Genomic DNA, 21,748 nt, shown 5'->3' on the forward strand with positions numbered 1-21,748 from the left:
TGTGAATAGTCACACTGTCGAGGTGTCCAGTGTGAAACTTTATTCACACTGTTGAATTTGAGCATTTTATTTATTTATTTATCTAAAACGGTTTATTTCAACAAGGGTATCTATAGCGGCTGAAAAGCCGAATTGCATAACCCTTTACAATCATTTACATAAAATTACAATCAACATCAAATAAAAATAAGCTCAATTTAAATATTTTACCACTGTGAATAATATTTTTACATAGTTCACTATAGGAACACACTGTGTAACGCCGTGTTCCTTCCAGAATGGAAGATACAATATTTCGCCACCAACTCAGGCAGATGCAACTCTGAAGCTTCGATGGTATTCAAAATAATACACTGCAAAAAGCTCTGGTGTTGATTTAACACCAGCCCGGAATCTATACATGTCCACACCAGAGAAGTGTTAAACAACATCAGTTTCGTTTTGGTCTAACACCAGATAGGTGTTTATACAACACCAATTAGTATTAAAACAGCATCGGTTTGATTCCAAACTGGTGTTGTTTCAATACTTCTCTGGTGTGGACATATATAGATTCCGGGCTGGTGTTAAATCAACACCATAGTTTTTGCAGTGTAGCAGTTTTTATAACACCACGTAGTTTTCACTGTTTACGAAAGTTGTGAAAGGTACTTTAAACTTTAATTTTACTACGTCAAACAGGCCAGCTGTATCGTGAGCACACAATATGACTTGCCAATTATCAGACACTGTTTTTCAAAAATAAAACGAGATGGGACGAGCAAAGTAAACAATACTACAACCTTTATACTTTGTCAATACATCTTTATTTATTTTAAAATAATTATCGTCAATTATTATCATATTACAGACTGGAAGCTCAATATCATCCTTTACTTTTACAAAATGTATATACAAAAATATATTTACAAATTAAACAAGCTTTCCTTTTTGTGTAGAATATTGACCTTGGCATGTTGAAATTTTAAGTGGGAAATTGAAATAGCTCTGCGAATGTAACGGTATACGTGACTAGGGAATGCAGCTTTAAAATACTTTGAAAACTTGATACGATGATCTGTTTACAGGTTTGTTGACAAGTTATTTCCCCGAGGATCTGGGTTTTGTCCCTTCGCGCGAAGCTCGTCTCGATCCCGACGATTCCTGGAAGAGAAAACGAAATGGGAGACGGAAGCAATGAAATTATTGTAAGAAAACGGTGAAAAGTGAACAACGGATCGTGATAATTGAAGAAAATCGGAAATGTGTATAGAGAAAGACTGATGGGGAAATAAGAGAAGTGGTGAGAGAGTGGGGGGGGGGAGGGAGGAGAAGAGAGATAGATAGACGGTCGTACCAATATTATTCAGGTTAACATTTAACATAAAATAATAATAATCTCGATGTGTCAAACCCAGAAAAACACTGTTTTTTACTAGCATTTTTTTAAATTTCAATTTCCTTTTTTTTTGGGGGGGGGGGGGCGGGGGGAGGTAGCAGGTGGTATTTTTGAGGCCGAACACAGGTGGGAGGCTTGGAGCCAAGTACCCCCTAAATGTTTTCAGGACTACGAAGTGAGGAGGAAAAGGAAAGAAAAAAGGTGAAATATTATATTATTTTGTGAATATTATGTCAAAATCTAAATAAGACACTTGTATGGAAAAAAAATCTACATTTTTGCTCGCGCTCTCGCAGCTCTTTAGAAATTTTTCCCCATGTGCCATATGTCTGGCCCACTGGAACTTTTTTTGCTCGTTACGCCGCAGGACCTGGTCATTCAGATGCGCCATCAAACATATTAGGGATCTGATATCATCTTGTAGTTGTCACAATTCATTTCCGAAAGCGGATTACCCCCGATCGATCGCATAATACCCCGGAAGTGGGGGAGGGTGGGTGGATCTGAACCGTTTTGTTGTAACCCTATCACATCTGATAATAAGATGATGTAGTAGAGATGAAAGATGGGAAAGTGAAAAATCAAGGTGTGATGTGATCATGGTGATGGATTGTAGGAAAATAGGTGCAGACAGACGGACTCCCCTGCGAGAATAGAAACGGTCCGTTTAATTTGTTACGTTTTTGTACAATGCAACCTAAAAACTCGAGAGACATCTCGTAATGATCATCATTTTACCGATGAGATATCGCCTGTTGAGGGCCGGCGCTCTGCTTATTATTCCGTTACCATGACAACGTAAATTAAAAATGTTGCCGTGTCAGGATCTGTCTCTCCACGGAGTCGCATCAAAGGATGTCCCAAGATGCATTGCGTGAAAAAGTGACAGCTGATCAATGGTGAATAAAGATCCTTTTGAAGGCGTTCGGGTATCTTTGCGAAGGCTATTCGCGATTTTATTTTGATTTATTTTGTTTTATTTTATTTGTCCTGAATAATCTTTGCTCCGGATTAAATAAAACGTTTCTTTTCACAACAGTAATATATAGATTTTCAACTTTGCGGGAGTGTTGTCATCACTATGGCGCCAAACGCAACAAGCTCCCCGGTACATGTTATGACGTATTAAGCCATAGACAAGACTTTAAAACGTTAATGAAAATTTTGAGAAAAGGGTAAAAGAACTACAAGAAGACAAAAGCTCAACACAATAATAACCAATTTTAAATTTGATGCGTTCTATTGATCAAATGATTAGAATTAATAAGTCGAACCAATAAAGCAATCACTTTGATATGCATTCGCACATAAAAAATACCAGTGTACAAACTTTAAATGCTACATGATTTCGGGGGGGGGGGTGTTAATCATTTTCATTTTTCTTTTTTACGGACTTTGTTTGTGCTCAATTAGATTGTTCATAACGTTACTGACATGAGTAATGTGAGTGGCAAATTAACTTTTTTTAACAGAAAGTTTGTCTCTAACTCGGGGAGTGGGAGAGTAGATTAGGACCCTTTTTTCTATTAAAAATCATGATCACTATTTTGCATTTAGCCTTATAGAGACAAGTAGACACTCCTTAAGAAGTTTATTCGGATATCTAAAAATAAATTGGGGTGGAATATTGCTTTCCCCGTTATATGCATGATATCAAGTAAATTATGATCAATATCTGATATGCAATGAAATTCTCTTTGGAAATATTCAAGAATGTCGGTTTACCGAGATTAGGCCCCATTTTTCTCTTTGTTACGGACTTGGCGTGTGTTTGTGCTTCATAAGATTATTATATTAGATGTGAGTGGCAAATTAACCCTTTCTTTACAGAAAGTTTGTCTGTAATTCGGGGAGTGGGAGAATAGATTAGGACCCTTTTTTCTATTAAAACTCATGATCACTATTTTGCATTTAGCTTTATAGCGATTAGTAGGCACTCCTTAAGAAGATTATTCGGATATCTAAAAAAAAAAAAAAATAGTGAAAATTGCAAATGAAACGTGCTTTTTTTGTTAACGAACAAACTCCTCTGTTGTCGTGACCCATGTGAATTCATGTGACAGCAATTACTCAAACTTCTTTAGAGTATAATTTTAGCTTGAGAAGGTTGAATGAACGCACCATAAGTAAAATAAAGAATCGGATAAACTTTTGCTTACGGCCTGACAGGTAAATCCTTTAAAAGCCACCTGTAACATAATGCAGAAAATTATGCAGCGAAAGGAAATTACACATTTCGACAATCATGATAACCAATTACTCATTATTTATTACATGTGATTCGCTCTTTCCGTTTTTTTAATGAAGTTTATTTCTCGGATTTATCCTGCATTTAAATCAATATATTGGATTGAGTTTTCTTTCAGTGACGTCCGGATGATTTACGAACAGAGAAAATCTATTGTCATTAATGCCCGACGTCATGACAAAAGAACCACGGCGAGGTCTTGGTCGAGAATCGATGAATCAAAATAGCGGATTAACCCTTGCTTCTGGACGAACGAAATATTTTTGGCAATTGTTCGCCGGCTCTGAAACTTAGGACAAACCTATAATGTTCCGATTCACCAACTTTCGACAAAGACCTCTCTTTGCCATATGACGTTCATTTCCAAATACATACTCTGTTCTCGATTCTTCCGTATGTCGCAGATAGAACACCCCCTAATCTCTCCTAGTTCAAGCCAATCATGTGGAAGGATTACAACAGATTCTTGTTTTAATAATTTCCCTGGAATTGTTCGATGAATAATAGAAATTTCTCAATTTCAAAAAAAAAAAAACGCAGTCCCTTTATGTTTAGCTGCGGATAGATGAAACGTTCCAATCCGCAATCTCATCGCATGCTCTTAGCATTAGCATTTTCTTTGTTCGGATCATTTGACAAACTTAATGTTATATTTATAATCGGTGATTTGTTATCAGGAAATCCTGAAAAACTAATAAAACTTAAAATACAAACGAAGACTTACATTATTAGTTCCTGTGCTAGATGAGCCTGAACCTATTTCATCGGTGAAGTCGCGAAAATTTGAAGAGCACAATATCCTTTTCTGGTAGCTCGAAATCCCCTCTGGCATCTGAATATTAAGATTATATATATATAAAGTTTTTAAAAATAGAAAGGCCAAGATTGTATAATTACTGTCTGGTTAGAATAGTAAAATAAGAGATATAACGTTATGTTATATTTGGCTTTAATTTGTAACTTTGTTGAAAATTTTGAATGAAATAAATTCGTTAGCAATCAATCAATATACGGCTTGAGCTTCTTGTTCTGTTTTTTTTTTTCGTTTCTGTGGCATTTATGTTATTTATTTATGTTATATATATCTATGTATTGTGTTTTTTAATAATTGGAAAATAAATAAATAAACAAACAAACAAACAAACCGACCCTTGTGTGCTCCGAGTCTCAAGATCAAGGATTAATTGATTCCTGATTTCTTGTCACCAAACTCATCCAAAACCAAAAACAGAGCCATGAAAATTAACTCCATTGTCACAACGACGACTCCACGCCGACAAAAGTTATTACCTTACTGCCAAGCTATAGGGGTTGATTTACAATTGGTAAAATTGGACCAAAATTGTTGTTAGACGAAATGTTGATGGACGGAATGTCAGACTAAATGAAGGTAGACCATGTGATGGGTGGACGAGTTGTAAATAGACGAATTGACAATTTACCGCGATAAGTCGGTCTGGGCCCCAAACCTAAAGCATGGTGATTGATCGTAAAGCTGATCTTTTTTTTTTATACACAATCAATTGCAAGTTTTATGTAACGGGGTCGTGGACTCGGTTTTCCCGGCTTAACTGTTTCTAAAGCTTGGAAATCACAATTAGGTAGACTAAATTGACACGACATTTGCTCCTGCGACAATTGCTCCGGGATTTATTTCGTCTAAGATTAGGGTAAGGGTTGCAATAGGGTTGTATGTATAGTGCTAAATCCAGGGTTGTTAGTGACTATTAATGTGTGACTGATATCAATGGATAGATCATTGAATTCTCTTTAAAATGATACCCTGCATGATGATTATGGTTCACATGGATCGAGGTGCAGTGCCTTGAAATGTGGGGCAAGGTCAAAATTCAAAAGTTGCAAAATGACACAATATTGAAAGTCACTGTTCTTTTTATCCGTGGTGATGAGTGAGTTTCAAAACATCTTGTTTTGGCAATGAACTTTGCAGATGAGGAGGAGTAGAGAAGGAAAAAGGGTACGGCCGTCGTTTTTTGGCCAATATGGTCTGCAGAGAGAGAGAGAGGGGGGGGTGGAAGCTATTGGGGGAGGTGTTCATTATCATGAGTATGAGAGAGATGCGGGCCGAGGGTTGTAGACCAGCTTGATTGAGAGAGACAGAGAGAGAGGGGGGGAGGAGGGATGGAAAAAGAGGTAGGGGTAGAGAGGGGGGGGGGGGGGGAGAGAAATAGATAGTGTGTTTTGTGTGTGAGGGTGCGTGAGGGTGGGTGCGGATTTGTGTGTGTGTAAGAGAGAAGGAAGATTAACCACAATATTCCAATTTATCCCAAGTACATAAAACAAACAGAAACAACAAAAACCCAAAAAGATGAACCCAGAAATCAATTATAAGCCAACAAACCTGATTAATAAAAATCAATAATTTATAAATAAATTGATTTAAATTAATAACAAATCAGTATAAATTACGTCAATACTTCCATAGCCTACACAGAATATGGATATTTTCATGAATTAACGAAGTTATCAATAAAATTATTTACATAAACATTTTTTTACTTCAACATTCCACTTGTTTCACAATTCATTTCACCGTGAAAAATAAGGGAATTGGTTGGATAGCCCAATAGGGCAAATGTCAAATGCAACTAATATCAAGTCATCAGAAAGGAAAATTCAACACGATAAAAAAGAATCTTTTCTAATTTTCTTCCGGTAAAACTGGATGATTTCAATAAAAAATGGTTTGTTAGATGATTTTATCCTCAGGTCAAATTGATATTCTGTTAGATCCCGGATAATGAAAATTGATGGAAGAGATTAGTATTCCATTCTTTTTAATTGTATCACAGTGATTTCTGCTCAAGGGATATTTATGAATATTTGACAGGAACTTCATTAAAAGTCGAGACAGAACATCTGCACTTAAGGCATAACATGCATTATAGAAATGGAATTAAATGAGAATAAGTGGCACGACAGATATCGCCTGTCATAACATTTTTAAAGTCTACAAAAATTGAAATATTTTATATTTCATGCGTTGGACATGAAAAAGGTCTCTGAAGTCCAGTCTGCGGTTTAACCGCGTCATCTAGCGTGTGAAGCAATCGCCAAGGGACCGGGGAGGGGTGGGGGTTCTGGGTTCAGACCCCTCACTCTTTTCAATAAGCGTGTACAAAAACGTAAACAAAACCACTTGATTGTAGCTGTTTGGTGTGGTCAACCCTCACCTCACTTTTGGCTCAGCCCCCCCTCCCATGCACACACACAAACTCTCAAAAAACATTCCGCGGTCCATTATTACATATAATGTGATTTAAATAAATGGTTACTTAATTAAACAAAAAAAAAGTGACGTAGCGGAAGTTTATCACGGTCTCTACTTTGCTGTATCACTCTATTTGGACAACACAGTTCTGTTACACAAAATATCCAGACCAACTTTAATTGGACTTTGATCCTGCAAACTAATATAATTTCCAGGTAAAACAATTATCTATATTTTCTTCGCTCCATCCATGTAGGCGGTGAATGCGTATCCCCCGGAAGTTAAAGTTAAATTCTAAGTTCTTCCAAGGCTGCGAGCACCCCACGCGGCATCTTGCTGCAATCAATGCTCCAAGGGGAGTGAAGAACGTGGGTTTGAAAAATAATCGAATCCGGTAACGACTGGGGAAATTGGTTTCTGTGGCACACGGCAATATTTTGTGATGGTCCACAGGCAGCGGAAAATGTCTTTTGGAGAAAAAAAGATAGATCGACTCGAAAATGACCGGATTTATCAATTCTTGAGCACACGGCAGTATGTTGGGATGCTCCCCTGTGAGTGGAAAATGGTGTTGGAGAGAAAAAAAGATCGACTACGATAGTGCCTAGGGCATGTAGGGATATTCCTGTGAGCACACGGCGTATTGTTGCCATTCTCCCCAAGGATGAGAGAAAACGAGAGCACACAGCAATATTTTGGAATGCTCCCCAGGGAGCAGAGGAGGTGTTTGAGAAAAAAAGATCTAATCCGATAGTGACCGGGGTAATCAATACCTGGAAGCAAACGATGACTTCTTCACCGGGGAATGGATAGTGTGCGTTAGATTGACTTATCGAATCCTATAATGATCGGGATAATCAATTCCTGTGAGTACATTGCGATTTGTCACAATGCTCCCAGGGATTGGAGAATGTGTTTAACAAAAGCTAATCGAATCCCATAAAGACCGGGATAATCAGTTCCTGTAAGAAAACAGTTACTTGTTCCCCAGGGAATGGATAGTGTGTGTGATAGACTGACTGATCGAAATAGACAATGACTGGGGGAATCTATTCCTGTATAAGCACACGGCAATATACTGGAATGCTCACCCAGGGAGCGGAAAGTGTTTTGAAAAACACTAATCGAATCCCACAATCACCGATGCAATCAATTTCTGTGAGCACACGGCAATGCTTTTGAATGTTCCCCATGGAGCGGAAAAGGTGTGTTCGAGAAAAAAAGACCGACTCCGGTACTAACCGGGGAAATCAGTTTCTGGGAGCATTAGATTACTTTCTGCAATGCTACCTAGGGAGTGGAGGATGTTTGTTGGAAAAACTTATCATAATCAATAATGACAGGAGTAAGCAATAATATTTCTGTGCAGAACGCGACTTGCAGAAATTTTCCTAAGGAGTGGAAACTGTGTGTTGAAAAGACTGATCAAAATATGACTGAGTTAATCAATTTCCGTGAGCGCTTGAATAAACACGTTACGTCAACGGAAACTGTATATAGTATTGGATTCTTCTCAAAAGTTAAATGAGTTTCCACAATTTTTTTTTATTCACAATATGACTATTTTCAATAATCATTTTGTTTATGACCTGAATTTTTCTTAATCCACTCATTATTTCTGGTCAAATATTCATTCAGTTCGACGATGATCGGTGCTTATATGATCAAAGGAAATATAAATTAGGCTAATTCCTTTCAAAATCTTTTGAGATTTAGAATGTATTAAAATGAAAGTAATCCTTAAATTTTATTTTAAATGGAATTTCATATAATTTGAAGATTTTTTAAAATCATATTTTATTCCTTTTTTTTTTTTTTTACTTCAGATAATCCAATCTAATCCTCGATGTACCTCAGTTTTTAACAAAACCGAGTGTGGGGGCGATCAAAACAAGGAAAGGGAGGAACCGCCCTCACTCACCGCAGTTTTCAACCAATGAAAACATGAAGAAAAAAAATATCCCTGCCCTGGGGCCCGTTGCAGAAAGAGTTGCGTTTAAACGCAAGTCCCAAATGCGCGCTGTTGATTGGTTGAAAATCAAGTTGCGCATGATTTTTGGAGTTGCGATTGATTGCAACTCTTTCTGCAACGGGCCCCTGATGGATATAACACCAGTGTCACACAGTATGGTCACAGTGTGTTCACAGTGTGGACTATGTGAAAATATTATTCTCAGTGTTAAAATGCTCAAATTCAACAGTGTGAAGATGTTACCACACTGTGGACACCTCGACAGTGTGACTGTTCACAGCGTGTTCACACGGTCGACCATGTGAACATGTGATTCACACTGTTGAAATACTCAAATTTAACAGTGTGAATGTGATTTTACCTCGTTATCCACATTGTGAACACACTGTGACCCCCACTGTGGGACACTGTGTTTATTCCAGTAGGGATAAAGGAAAATGACAAGTGAATAAGAAACAAAAAAGAGGAGTTTCCGAAGGTTAGGCCTATATTGTAAAAACGAGAATATGATGGGTTGTGTATTAAGAAATATGACACAAAAAGGAAAGTTCAAGAAGGTTCAGGCATATTATATAAAAAAGAAAATGTGATCGATTGTGTAATATGAAACAAAAAGGAGAGTTCAAGAATTAGGTTAGGCCTTTTCTGAAAAACATGTGATTGGTTATGTAATTATGAAATTATGAAATTGATTTATCAATTTCCCAACAGTGTTCACATGTTCACATAAGTAAATAATAATAATATAGTCAGTTGTTGTATAGCGCATAACACATTATGAATAACGTCTATATGCGCTTCCAAAGGGCTTTGATATTATTCATAGGGCCTATATATATTCATAATTATCAAAAAAATATTATTCTGTAGTATTAAAGATCGTCCCATTTTATGAAATATACGAGACAAGGTATATCAACTTACATTTTCTTTCGGATGAGGGGGCCTCGCACTTGATGACCCCTTCTTCGTCCTCTGTTGAAAATAATCATTGAAAAAATAAATAATAATAACCCTAATACACGACATCATGTCATACGGCCATATTTGACGACCCCAGGGGACGGGGGGGGGGGCTCCCCTTTCGATTTTTAAAGCTTAATATCGTTTATTTCTTAGCATTTTTAAAAATTGATTTTGTGTTTTCTACCTCCGGTCAAAACGTCACGGAGGGAAAGAAAATATCAACGTTTTTTAAAAATCAGAGGGGCAAATATTCCTCTGAAAAACAACATAAAAAAGAACCATTCAACCATTCATTTATGACGTCCTGATATCATCAATAATTTAAGCACATACCATGGAGTTGTGATCTGCTAATTACCCCCATACACATACCAATGTATAGGTGGTTGATTTCTACTACCACAGATCCGGAAGGAACTAACACGGCTCAACCCCCCCCCCCCTTTCCCACTTCGTTACATGATGTCGCCGCTACTTCCTATAAACAGGCATGGTATGTGCCCCCCATATCTTTGTCTCAGATTGTATTGTATTGTACTTATTTTCCAGTCATAAAAACATGCAAAATACAAACAAATGCTACATCAGGTATACAAAATATAATATATGAATAACCAAAAATCATCATTTGCATTTGGGACTTTGAAATGATTTGGTTTCCTACTACATAACAATTTTGTTTCGGGACTTTGTGGCGCAACTGCAGAAAACTTATCATTTTTTTTAAAGTATTCTTTTAGTAAAAGAGAGAGTAGAGATCGAATCAGGGTATACCCTATACTGTGACATGTTATGATTTTGGCGCATGCCACCTTATCTTTGTATTTCTCTTTTGACCTTTTAAGACATCATTTTGATTTACTAAGAAGCATTAATGGCGCTTTTTTTTTCTTTACGCCATGACTGTAGGCGTACATGATGTACTAAATCCGATGTCTTTCTAATGATACTTAATACATGTATGAATATGTAAGGGGAATATTCACCGAATAGTTACTTCGCTAGTAAATCTCCAAGTCACGTCTTTCTTCTTCCATTCTTTTTTTTTTGCTTTTCTGCTCATGTCTTTATTGCATTGCTCTTTTCATTTTCTCCCTTCTTTTTTTTTCATTTGTCCGGCGACTTGTACTGTATGAGTAATCGTATAATATAATGCCTAATTCTCATTTGGCGACCTTTCGAAAATTGATAACATCACTTAAAATCAGTTTCACTAAAGGTCTTAATGCTAAATTCGATGAAAAACAACAACCTTAAATTAAATTCGAGGTCCGAAAGGGCTAATTTTCTTTGCGCCTACAACATTGTTGTCGTTCTGAATGATCGGACAATAATTGATTTAAGTGGTGCGTGTTTTATATGGTTAAATTAGAAAGATATCAATTAGCTTGAACAACGAGATTGATAACTTTTCTCATGAAAAGTGACGTACTAATCCAACTAATTAATCTTGTCTACTCCGTCCGTCATGGGTGTGTATCATACATATTATACATGCAAGTAGATCATGTACCATTCTTATTAAAGCGTGGAGCGTCGTGGCCCAGTGGATTAGTCTCCGGACTTTGAAACAGAGGGTCGTACGTGGGTTCAAATCCCAGCCATGGCGTAATTTCCTTCAGCAAAGAATTCATCCACAGTGTGCTGCACTCGACCCAGGTGAGGTAAATGGGTACCGGCAGGAAGTAATTCCTAAAAAAAGCTGTGTGCACCGAGTAGGTAGCCTAGCTTAGCCGGGTAATAATAGCAGGGCCCGCTGGGAGAACAGTTTTCGGAACTGAAGTGGCTACCCTGGGTAAATATACCTTTATTATTATTATCATTAAAGCTATGGTTACACCGGAACCGAATCTGCTGCGAATCCATCCGAATACACGTATTTGGGTGGTTTCGGGAGTATTCTGTTCTCCCTCCGCGAATGCGAGGAAATTCGGGAGGGATTCGGGAACATTCGCGGAGGAATTCGGCTAGTTTTGAAACGATGAAAACCAGCCGAATACCCTCCAAAATTCTCCCGAATGTGGCAACAACAAATTTCATTCGGGCCAAATTTGGGAGTATTCAGATGACGGCACTCTACAAGCTTGTATTTTAAATATGTTTTTTTGCTTAAATTTGTATATCAAAATATACGAATCAAATTGTACATTTTGGAGATGGAAATAAACGAAATAAATAACATTCGGTTGGATCAAGTGATGCATTTGGGATATTCTAGGCAGATTCGGACCTATTCGTATCGTTCCGGGCGTATCGGTCCGAGCTCGTGCATTTTACCATATTCGTTCCGATCCGGGTCAACATTCGGGTCTTCATTCGGTTGTAAGCGGAGCATTCGCGTCACATTCGCAGGGACCTGGGAAGCGGGGGTGCTGGGGGTGCTGCGTGTATTATTTTCCATAGGCAGCACCCCCACGAAATCAGGTTCACTTTCAGTTTGTATTTTTTATATATGTTATAATGTACATTATTATCACATCCGACAATCGCAAATCATTTACATACAGTAGTCTTTCACATATCCAATAACATCCCTCATATAACGCGATTCAATCAAGCTCCGGCACTCCGATACATACGTGGTCGCGCGCGATACGTGATAATCTTATACCCTTTTTACACACGCTAAAATTTCCTTAACCCCGTACTATAGGTGGGGCTAAATTGCCATTTAGCCCCACCTATAGTACGGGGTTAAGCTTAGCCCACTTTTACCCTTTTTACACACGCTAAAATTTCCTTAACCCCGTACTATAGGTGGGGCTAAATTGCCATTTAGCCCCACCTATAGTACGGGGTTAAGCTTAGCCCACTTTCTTTTTACACAGCAATTTTGCAAAGTGGGCTAACCCCACCTTTAGTACGGGATTATTTGGCCCTGCAAAAAAGCAGGGTTATCCCAGCAATTGCGGTGCTAAGAGCGATAGTACGGGGTTAAGATCGCTATAGTGTAAAACGAAAGTGGGCTAAGCTTAACCCCGTACTATAGGTGGGGCTAAATGGCAATTTAGCCCCACCTATAGTACGGGGTTAAGGAAATTGTAGCGTGTGTAAAAAGGTACGAGTGAAGTACTTGTACTACGAATGATCGACAAACACCACTAGTCCGGGGTTAGCGAGTTTCGTGTGTGAAAAGCAAGCATTCCTTATCCGGGGTTAGCAATAACAATTTGGCATGTGTAAAAAGGAAAAAAAATAGTACGGGGTTAAGGATAGTACGGGGTTAGCGATAGTCCGGGGCTAAGAAAATCCTGTGTAAAAAGGGTATTTCTTTTTACACAGCATTTTTGCAAAGTGGGCTAACCCCACCTTTAGTACGGGATTATTTGGCCCTGCAAAAAAGCAGGGTTATCCCAGCAATTGCGGTGCTAAGAGCGATAGTACGGGGTTAAGATCGCTAGTGTAAAACGAAAGTGGGCTAAGCTTAACCCCATACTATAGGTGGGGCTAAATGGCAATTTGGCCCCACTTATAGTACGGGGTTAAGGAAATTGTAGCGTGTGTAAAAAGGTACGAGTGAAGTACTTGTACTATGAATGATCGACAAAAACCACTAGTCCGGGGTTAGCGAGTTTCGTGTGTGAAAAGCAAGCATTCCTTATCCGGGGTTAGCAATAACAATTTGGCATGTGTAAAAAGGAAAAAAAATAGTACGGGGTTAAGGATAGTACGGGGTTAGCGATAGTCCGGGGCTAAGAAATCCTGTGTAAAAAGGGTCATAGTGGTTTACACACTACTTGATAGCATAGCAGGGGGGGACATTATGGGATAAGGGTGTGGTTGGACTTGAAACTTCCAGGTTTTATGTCGAATCAAGTGTGCGCGCGCCCGACCGCCCGTGTTTTGTATAAACAAATACAAGTCAGACAACAGAAATAAAATTTCAGTCTTTTTCGCCCTGCCCCATGGCCCTGGGAAGCGCGGGTGCTGGGGGTGCTGCATGTGTTATTTTCCATAGGCAGCACCTACTGGAAATCTAGTGGTATAAGTTGATAAATGACAGAAATGTAATGAAAATGAACGACGTTTTGTAACCCCCCCCCCCCCCCACTTCAGAATTTTCCGACACAGTACTTAAAATAGTGTTTAAATTCACCCTTTTTCAGATCGGAATATCAAATATTTTCTGCTCGCGCTTCGCGCTCGCATTATTGATTTTTATAATAAAAAATGTGAATGCCCAGATACTAGGTCTTACTATAAACACGCGCACGCATGTTTATTCAGATACGCAGCTTGTTTTGGGGCTACTCCAGGGACTGGAAAATTTGACGAGCAAAAAAAAAGGGATCACCCTAAATGTAAGGTCATTTTAACCCTAACAAAATTTGACAAGCCCCCCCTCCCCCCCCCCCCCAAAAAAAAAAAAAAAGGTTTTCACCCAAAATGTAAGGTCATTTAGTCCAAAAGGTATTATTTCGATTGTGAAGTGATGTATTTTTCTCCATGAAGGACCAAAACTAGTAAGGGGGACATTTGATATTGTGTCCCCCTACTATTTTGGTAGGGAGGACACGTCCCCCTGTCCCCTCTCGGATTTCCGCCCATGTGGGTTGAAGATGTCACATCCTCACTATCCTGTTTCTTGCGTTATTACATGGAATCAAATTTTTCAATTTTTTCATACCAGTGTGAAAGATATGTCTCCCTTATAATTAAATAAGTTGCAGCAAAGAATATCTCATAGACTAAATCAGTTGTCAATTCAACTGTTTTTGGTTCTTGAAGGGAAAATATTGAATAAATCTAATTTTATATAATAAAATACAAAAGAAAAAGTGGGGATATAACATCATCAGTTTGCTCATTGAATATCAATGAAGACATGCTTAAAACTGTTTCACCGGAATAATACTAATCTTTAAAATGCAATAACATTGATATTCCTTGTCGGATTTTGATCAAATCTTTATTCTTATGTTCGTCTGATTTTTTCTTTATCTGTTCAAACCTTATTAAATTCAGTGTGGAGTTTCAGATCAGAATATCAAAAAATTTCTGCTCGCGCTTCGCGCTCACATTATTAATGTACGAATATATCCAATTACCCATCATTTTCTTGATTTACAAAACATGAATAGAATGTCCCGATTATAGGTCTGAAATATTAATTTTGTTTCCGCTCGCGCTTGGCGCTCGCATCAATTGTATAGTTACAATTATACCTATCCTGTTCATGATTAGAAAAGTGCTTAGAATGTCTCGTTTTTTGGTATGAAATCTCGATTTTGTTTCCGGTCGCGCTTGGCGCTCGCATCAATTGAATAGTTATATACCTAACCTGTTCATGATTAGAAAAGTGCTTAAGATGTCCTGTTTTTAGGTCTGAAATCTCATTTTTATTTCCGCTCGCGCTTCCCGCTCGCATCAATTGTATAGTTATATAAACCTATCCTGTTCATGATTAGAAAAGTGCTTAAGATGTCCCACTTTTAAGTCTGAATCGCATTTTTATTTCCGCTCGCGCTTCGCACTCGCATTATTTGATTGTTGATATGTGTATCGTCTTAATGGGTTACTGCAAACAGTCCTTATAACAGTTCACTTTCGATCAGACCAGAGCGTATCTAAAAAAAATATCTGATCGCGTTCGCAGTTATTATTTGTCACATACTTATCTTGTTCAGGACCACAAACATTGCTCAAAATGTTCAATTTTCAGGACAAAATACACAAAATTTCCCCCAAAAAAATAGCTCGCGCTTCAGTTATCGAGTTATCTAATTATACAGTATATCTTTGTTCTTTTATAAGAAGAAAGCTAAGAAGTAATATTATATATAATATATGTGTGTGTGTGTGTGTGAGAGGTGTATGTGTGTGTGTAATTATGGAAAACTCAATTGTGTCCCTAGGCTCCCCCCCCCCCCCCACCTTTGAGGAGAGATTTCAGCACCCCCACTGAAAAAATCGTTCCCAGGTCCCTGCACATTTTGGCTCGATTCTTGCCACTATTTGGGTCGCATTCGGCTTTATTCGGGATGGCCAAATTGGTCCGGATCGATTCTTGGCGATTCTGCGCTGAATCGTGACCTATTCGGGACCCATTTTGTCTCTATTCGGGGAGCTTTCCGAATCAGAGACGAATAGGGTTCCGAATCCACCGAATCCATCCGAACCAGGCCATATTTTGGCAGAAAAAACGCAGAACCAGTCCGACTTTATTCGGAAGAATTCGGTTTTGGTGTAACCCTATAGCTTAAGTGGTGATCTGATTTTGACCTGGTGCTCCCTCGAATTGAGTACTAGTCTGTAGGCACAGACCCTGATTGAAACTTTGACCAACGAGTGGGTCTTCACACAGAGACGAGCACATATAAAACTTGCTACTTCATCTTTGTATAGACTGCGCATTCATACCCCGGATTCATACCACTTAACTCGAGTGAAGAGTCTGCACACAGCAGACTGTAAGAGGCTGTTCTCACTACGTTCCTAAAACTAGTTTAGTGGAAACTAGTTTAACGCGTAGTGAGAACGTCGAAGCGGTCTTGGAAGCGATCTTCCAAACCAGTTTGGAAAACCACCTCGCGATGTAGTTTTCAAGATCGCTTTGCCTCGTTAAACTGGTTTTAGCGTAAGTGAGGACACAACCGTTCTTCGGGAAGCGATCTTCGCACATTTTGAGCGCGCTACTCCACACGACAGGTGTATAATGCCTATGCTGCGGTTTCGAATTTCGCGCGAAACGTGTCATCCCACTGAGAGCGTTTCCACAGCAACAAGAGCGCTTTGCGTGAAGTGATTTTGAAAACCACTTTCGTGTGATCAAGTGGGAACGCTAGCAAAGCGATGAGTTGTTTTTTAACAATAACATTCTAAAAATAAAAACACTGTACCAATATAACTTAGGTCAATTCATGTATCAGTTAAACAATAATATGTTACCATTCATATTTAATTCTTCATTTAACAAAAACAAAACTCTTCACAAATATCCCACACGTCAATCAGATGAATTCCATTTACCACTACCCCGGACCATCCTTGCAAAATCTATTTTTACTTTTGAAGGCCCTAAACTCTGGGGAACTATTAATAAAGACATCAAAGAATCACCAAGCCTTAATTCTTTCAAATATAAGTTCAAAAAATTTCTCCAAGATAACCATTGAATTTAACTCTTCATCACTCAAACTCTTGTATTTTTTTTTAAATCAAACATGATTATCATGTCACGTACGCTTTTCCATCTCTTTCGTTTTCCTGTTGATCAACGAGGTCCGTCTGTGAGTGCTGGGGCTGGATTCTGGAGACCTTTAATCTCTCTTTTTCTTATTTCCTTTTCTATTTTAATTTCCCCTATTTCCTTTTAATTTAACTGGTTCATGCTCTATAGTTATTATTTAGATTTTTATATGTTATGCAACTACAAGAATATTTATTGGGAGGCTGCACTCTACAAGCTCCGCTTTTTAGCAGCCTCCTCCATTTCCAACCTGATATGTAATAATCTTGAATATAATTTTTGTACAGGAATACTTGAAATATGTTTTGTTATTTATATGTTAAAATGTACAAAATAAACTGTAATTGTTGAAAATGGAAATAAACGAAATGAAATGAAATGAAAATGAAATCTACCAAAGTGGTTTCCTGAATCGGTTTCCAGTAAACTATTTTTATAAAGCGTAATGAGAACGGCCTCTAAGAATAATACCTCGGTCACATTTGCTCTACGGCCGCCGTACGGCGAGTCGAAGACAGCCGTTTTAGCATTTTTTGTACCAGCTACATAAAGGGGGTTTGAATAAAAATGAATAAAACGACTCTTTTCGACTCGCCGTACGGCCGCCGGAGAGCAAGTGTTACTGAGGTATATAATAAAGAACTCGAAGCATGCTGATCGAGGTTAAAGGGATGCCCGGGCTGAAGATATATATACTTTAAGAAAAAGAGTAAAAATCACAAAGCAAAATACTGTAAGTTTGATCAAAATTAGGTGACAAAATAATGAAGTTATTGAATTTTATTACTATTTTTATTATTTTCATTATTATTTCATTATAATTGTATTATTAGATTGCATTATTTCGGTGAAACAGTTCTATAGGCATGTCTTCATGAATATTCATCAGGTGGGCTGATGATTTCATATTCCCACTTGTTCTTTTGTATTTTATTAAATAAAATTAGGTTTATTCAAGAATGTTCCACCAAGAACATAAACGATTGGATTGACAACTGACAAAGTGCATTAGTTATTTCTTGCTGCAACTCATTTCATCATATTAATGGAGAGACTTTATTTACACATTTATGATAAAATGAAACATTTATGATTTCATGTAATAACATAAGAAAAAGGAAAGTGGGGATGTGACATCATCATCCCACCTAATGAATATTCATGAAGACATGCCTAGAAATGTTTCATCGGAATAATGCAAATTCAAAAATTCAATAACTTCGTTATTTGTTATCCGATTTTGATTAAATTTTCAGCATTTTGCTCTGTAAATCTTACTATATTAATTTAGATATGAATATCTTCAGCCCGGAGTATTCCTTTTAGATATTCCTCCATCGCAACAAATTTGTTGAAATGGTAATTGTAAATTCCAATTTTGCTTTTATCATGTCTATAAAGATATTCTTTGCTTGCTTGCTTGCTTATTATTACTGCGTTCAAAATAATACAATACATATAAAAATATACGAAAATAATTCATTGTAGTCATAATACATAGTGAATCCAAAATAACTATGTGAGCATAAACGTAACCTCTTAACAACAACAACAACAACATATAAAAACAATTAATGAACGCATGAGACCGTCATCGTGAGCTTATATTGATTTTTATTAGCAAACAGGCCTACTCGCGTTATGTCAGGATTGTGCTGTGTGTTAGAAATAAAATCTGGCGAAACACACACGAGAGGGGGACTGGACTTACCACTTTGTGCCTCCGAAGGGAGCCCCATGAGCCCCTCTTGGTCTGGCGCTTCTTGTGCTCCTCGGGATCCGGGATGAGCCCACGAATGATCAGATCCCGCTCCCGCCGGACCTCATTCTGCGCTAGCTCCCGCTCCCGTTCTATCAGCTTCTCCTACAAGAATCATACAAGGGAAAATGATGAAGAGGAGATAATAGTTGTTAGAAAAGAAGTTGAACATTGATGAAAAATTTTATAGCACAGAACCCGTCAAAAAATATTTGTATATATATATATATATATATATATATATATATATATATACATACAAACATACATATATATATATTATATATATATATATATATATATATATAATCAAAGCTATAGCTCAAGTTATATTTGTCTTGAACAAAGTTGTGTAGACCCTCAGAGTGTGCGCTTTCACCAAAAAAAATCTTGGTACGATTGTATGCGCCCAGATTGCTAAAGGCAAGAAGAGTTAAAGAAAAAAGAGGGGGGGGGGCAATGGCGAAAATCCAGGGGAATAGAGGATACATCCCCTATACTTTTCAGGGGAGGGGAGGGGGTACATGTACAATTATCCATCCAGCTTTTCAAGGAATGCATTATTATTTCTACACTAATATTATAGAGTCATGACGTTTCATCTGCGCCAAAGTAGTGCCTATAAATTGACTCGTTTCGTTTTGAATGCTAAACATCTCACTCAGTCGCTCCACTCTCTTGCTTTCACATACCAAAATAACTTGATCAAATGTGTACCATATCTCCGAAAAAATCGTAGGAATTGGCAGATGAATACGTTTGCAGTGAATATATAAAAATCAAAACATGCTTTAAGTACACTTGCGAAGGGGGGGGGGGTATCTATTCAGGGGCGAATGGGCGGTCTATATCAAACGCTTCACGAAAGGAGTATTATGATTTTTCATGACATTCATTAAAATCAATGCGTTTGAAATACTTGAGCCAGTAATTCCTTCCATATTTTGTTAATGCTATCATTTTTTTCAGAAAAGACTTTCGATCACCTCTAATTACAATATGAAATGCTTATAACTTAAATATTGATCTAAAAAAGCCCTTTATTCCATGTAAGGATTATTTACGATCATCTCTTTTTGACAATGGTAATAACTTTTTGCTTTTGATCTAAATAAGCTCTTTATTCCAAGTAAGGATTATTCATAATCGTCTTTTTCTACATTTTTTTGGTTCACTTGCATAAATGTATTTTTCCTAATTCATATATGTCCTTTTAGGGTACAAACAAATTGCCGGTTTCTATGATAAAATGTATACCTCTTCTGTCACACATTTTATTCGTTTTATTCGTTTTAAAGGGATGGTCCAGGCTGGAAATATTTATATCTCAATTAATATATTAAAATTCACAGAGCAAAATGCTGAAAATATGATCAAAACCGGATCACAAATAACAAAGTTATTGAATTTCAAAGTTTTACATTATTCCGGTGAAATAGTTCTAGGCATGTCTTTATGAATATTCATTAGGTGGGCTGATGATGTCATATCCCCACTTGTTCTTTTGCATTTTATTATATGCAATTAGGATTATTCAAAAATTTTCTACCAAGAACTAAAACAATTGGATTGACAACTGGTTAAGTACATCAATTATTTATTGCTGCAACTTATTTCATCATAATGGAGACACATCATTTACACATGTATGAAAAATATTATGATTTCATGTAATAACATAACAAAAAGGAAAGTGGGGATGTGATACGTCAGCCCACCTAATGCATATTCATGACGATGTGTATATAACTGTTTTCACAAAATATTGATAAACTTTAAAATTCAATAACTTCGTTATTTGTTATCCGATTTCGATGAAATTTTCAGCATTTTGCTTTGGGAATTTTACTCTAAAAATATTAGGATATAAATATTTTCAGCTCGGACCATCCCTTTAAAGGGATCGTCCAGGCTGGAGTTATTCATATCTCAATTAATAGAGTAAAATTCACAGAGCAAAATGCTGAAAATTTGATAATTGGACAGCAAATAACAAAGCTGAATTTCAATGATTTGCAATATTCCGGTGAAACAGTTCTAGGTTAGTTCTAGGCATGGTTCATTAGGTGGGCTGATGATGTCATATCCCCACTTGTTCTTTTGTATTTTATTACATGAAATTAAGTTTATTCAAAATATCTCTACCAAGAACTAAAACAATTGGATTGACAACTGATTAAATGCATCAGTTATTTATTCCCGCAACTTATTCCATCATAATGGAGACACATCATTTACACATATTTGAAATAATGAATCAATTATGATTTCATGTAATAACATAAGAAAAGGGAAAGTGGGGATATGACATCATCAGCCCACCTAATGAATATTCATGGTGATGTGCATATGACTGTTTTCACAAAATATTGATAAAATTTAAAATTCAATAACTTCGCTATTTGTTGTCCGATTTTGATAAAATTTCCAGCATTTTGCTCAGTGAATTTTACTCTATTTATTTCAGCCCGGACTACCCCTTTGAGTAATATTTCCGCGTATTGCCAAATGATACTTACTGCGATTTTAATAAAGGCACCCTGGTGACTGATTATAAAAATCTCTCTATGTTTTAAAGTAAGGAAATTATAATTTCATCTCGCCTCTCATCAGTTTGGGTTTAAAGTTGAAAAAGAAATTCGGTCACTTCCTTTCCTGTTATTTAAAATGGTTATAGTCAAGTTCACAGTTTCCTTTACCATTTACCCTAATACTAAACAAAATTAGGACAGTTTTTCATAATCTGACTTGCTGCACTCACTCACAATATTATTATGACGGTACATCAGGCTTCTTCAACCTCTCATATTCGTCCCCTTAAAAAGACGATAGGAGCACATGAAATAAGTATTTAAAAAAAGGGGGGGGGGATTAGCTAGATCGCTTCGCTCGTTTACAACTTGGGGTCTTGTTCAACTCCAGTTGCAACGTTCGATGTGCTAACAGTACTTAATACTAAAGCAAATAATTAGTGGTGTCATCACAAAAGAGATGGTAATAATAT

At 37.2% G+C, this 21,748-nt stretch overlaps 1 protein-coding gene across 1 annotated transcript in view; it reads right to left on the reverse strand.

Annotated features, from left to right (window-relative positions):
* Nucleotides 1–834: 834 nt before the first annotated feature.
* LOC129277700 (uncharacterized) overlaps nucleotides 835–21,748 on the reverse strand; it is a 31,049-nt gene continuing 10,135 nt past the window's right edge. Inside the window, exons 3-6 of the mRNA XM_064110800.1 lie at nucleotides 18,697–18,849; nucleotides 9,755–9,805; nucleotides 4,351–4,458; nucleotides 835–1,143 (exon numbers count right to left, since the gene is read on the reverse strand). Of these exons, the coding sequence (XP_063966870.1) occupies nucleotides 1,081–1,143; nucleotides 4,351–4,458; nucleotides 9,755–9,805; nucleotides 18,697–18,849 (375 nt within the window). The 3' untranslated portion in view covers nucleotides 835–1,080. The remainder of the gene's footprint in view (nucleotides 1,144–4,350; nucleotides 4,459–9,754; nucleotides 9,806–18,696; nucleotides 18,850–21,748) is intronic.

The sequence above is a fragment of the Lytechinus pictus genome, chromosome 15, assembly GCF_037042905.1.
Source record: "Lytechinus pictus isolate F3 Inbred chromosome 15, Lp3.0, whole genome shotgun sequence".
Classification (NCBI taxonomy): domain Eukaryota; kingdom Metazoa; phylum Echinodermata; class Echinoidea; order Temnopleuroida; family Toxopneustidae; genus Lytechinus; species Lytechinus pictus.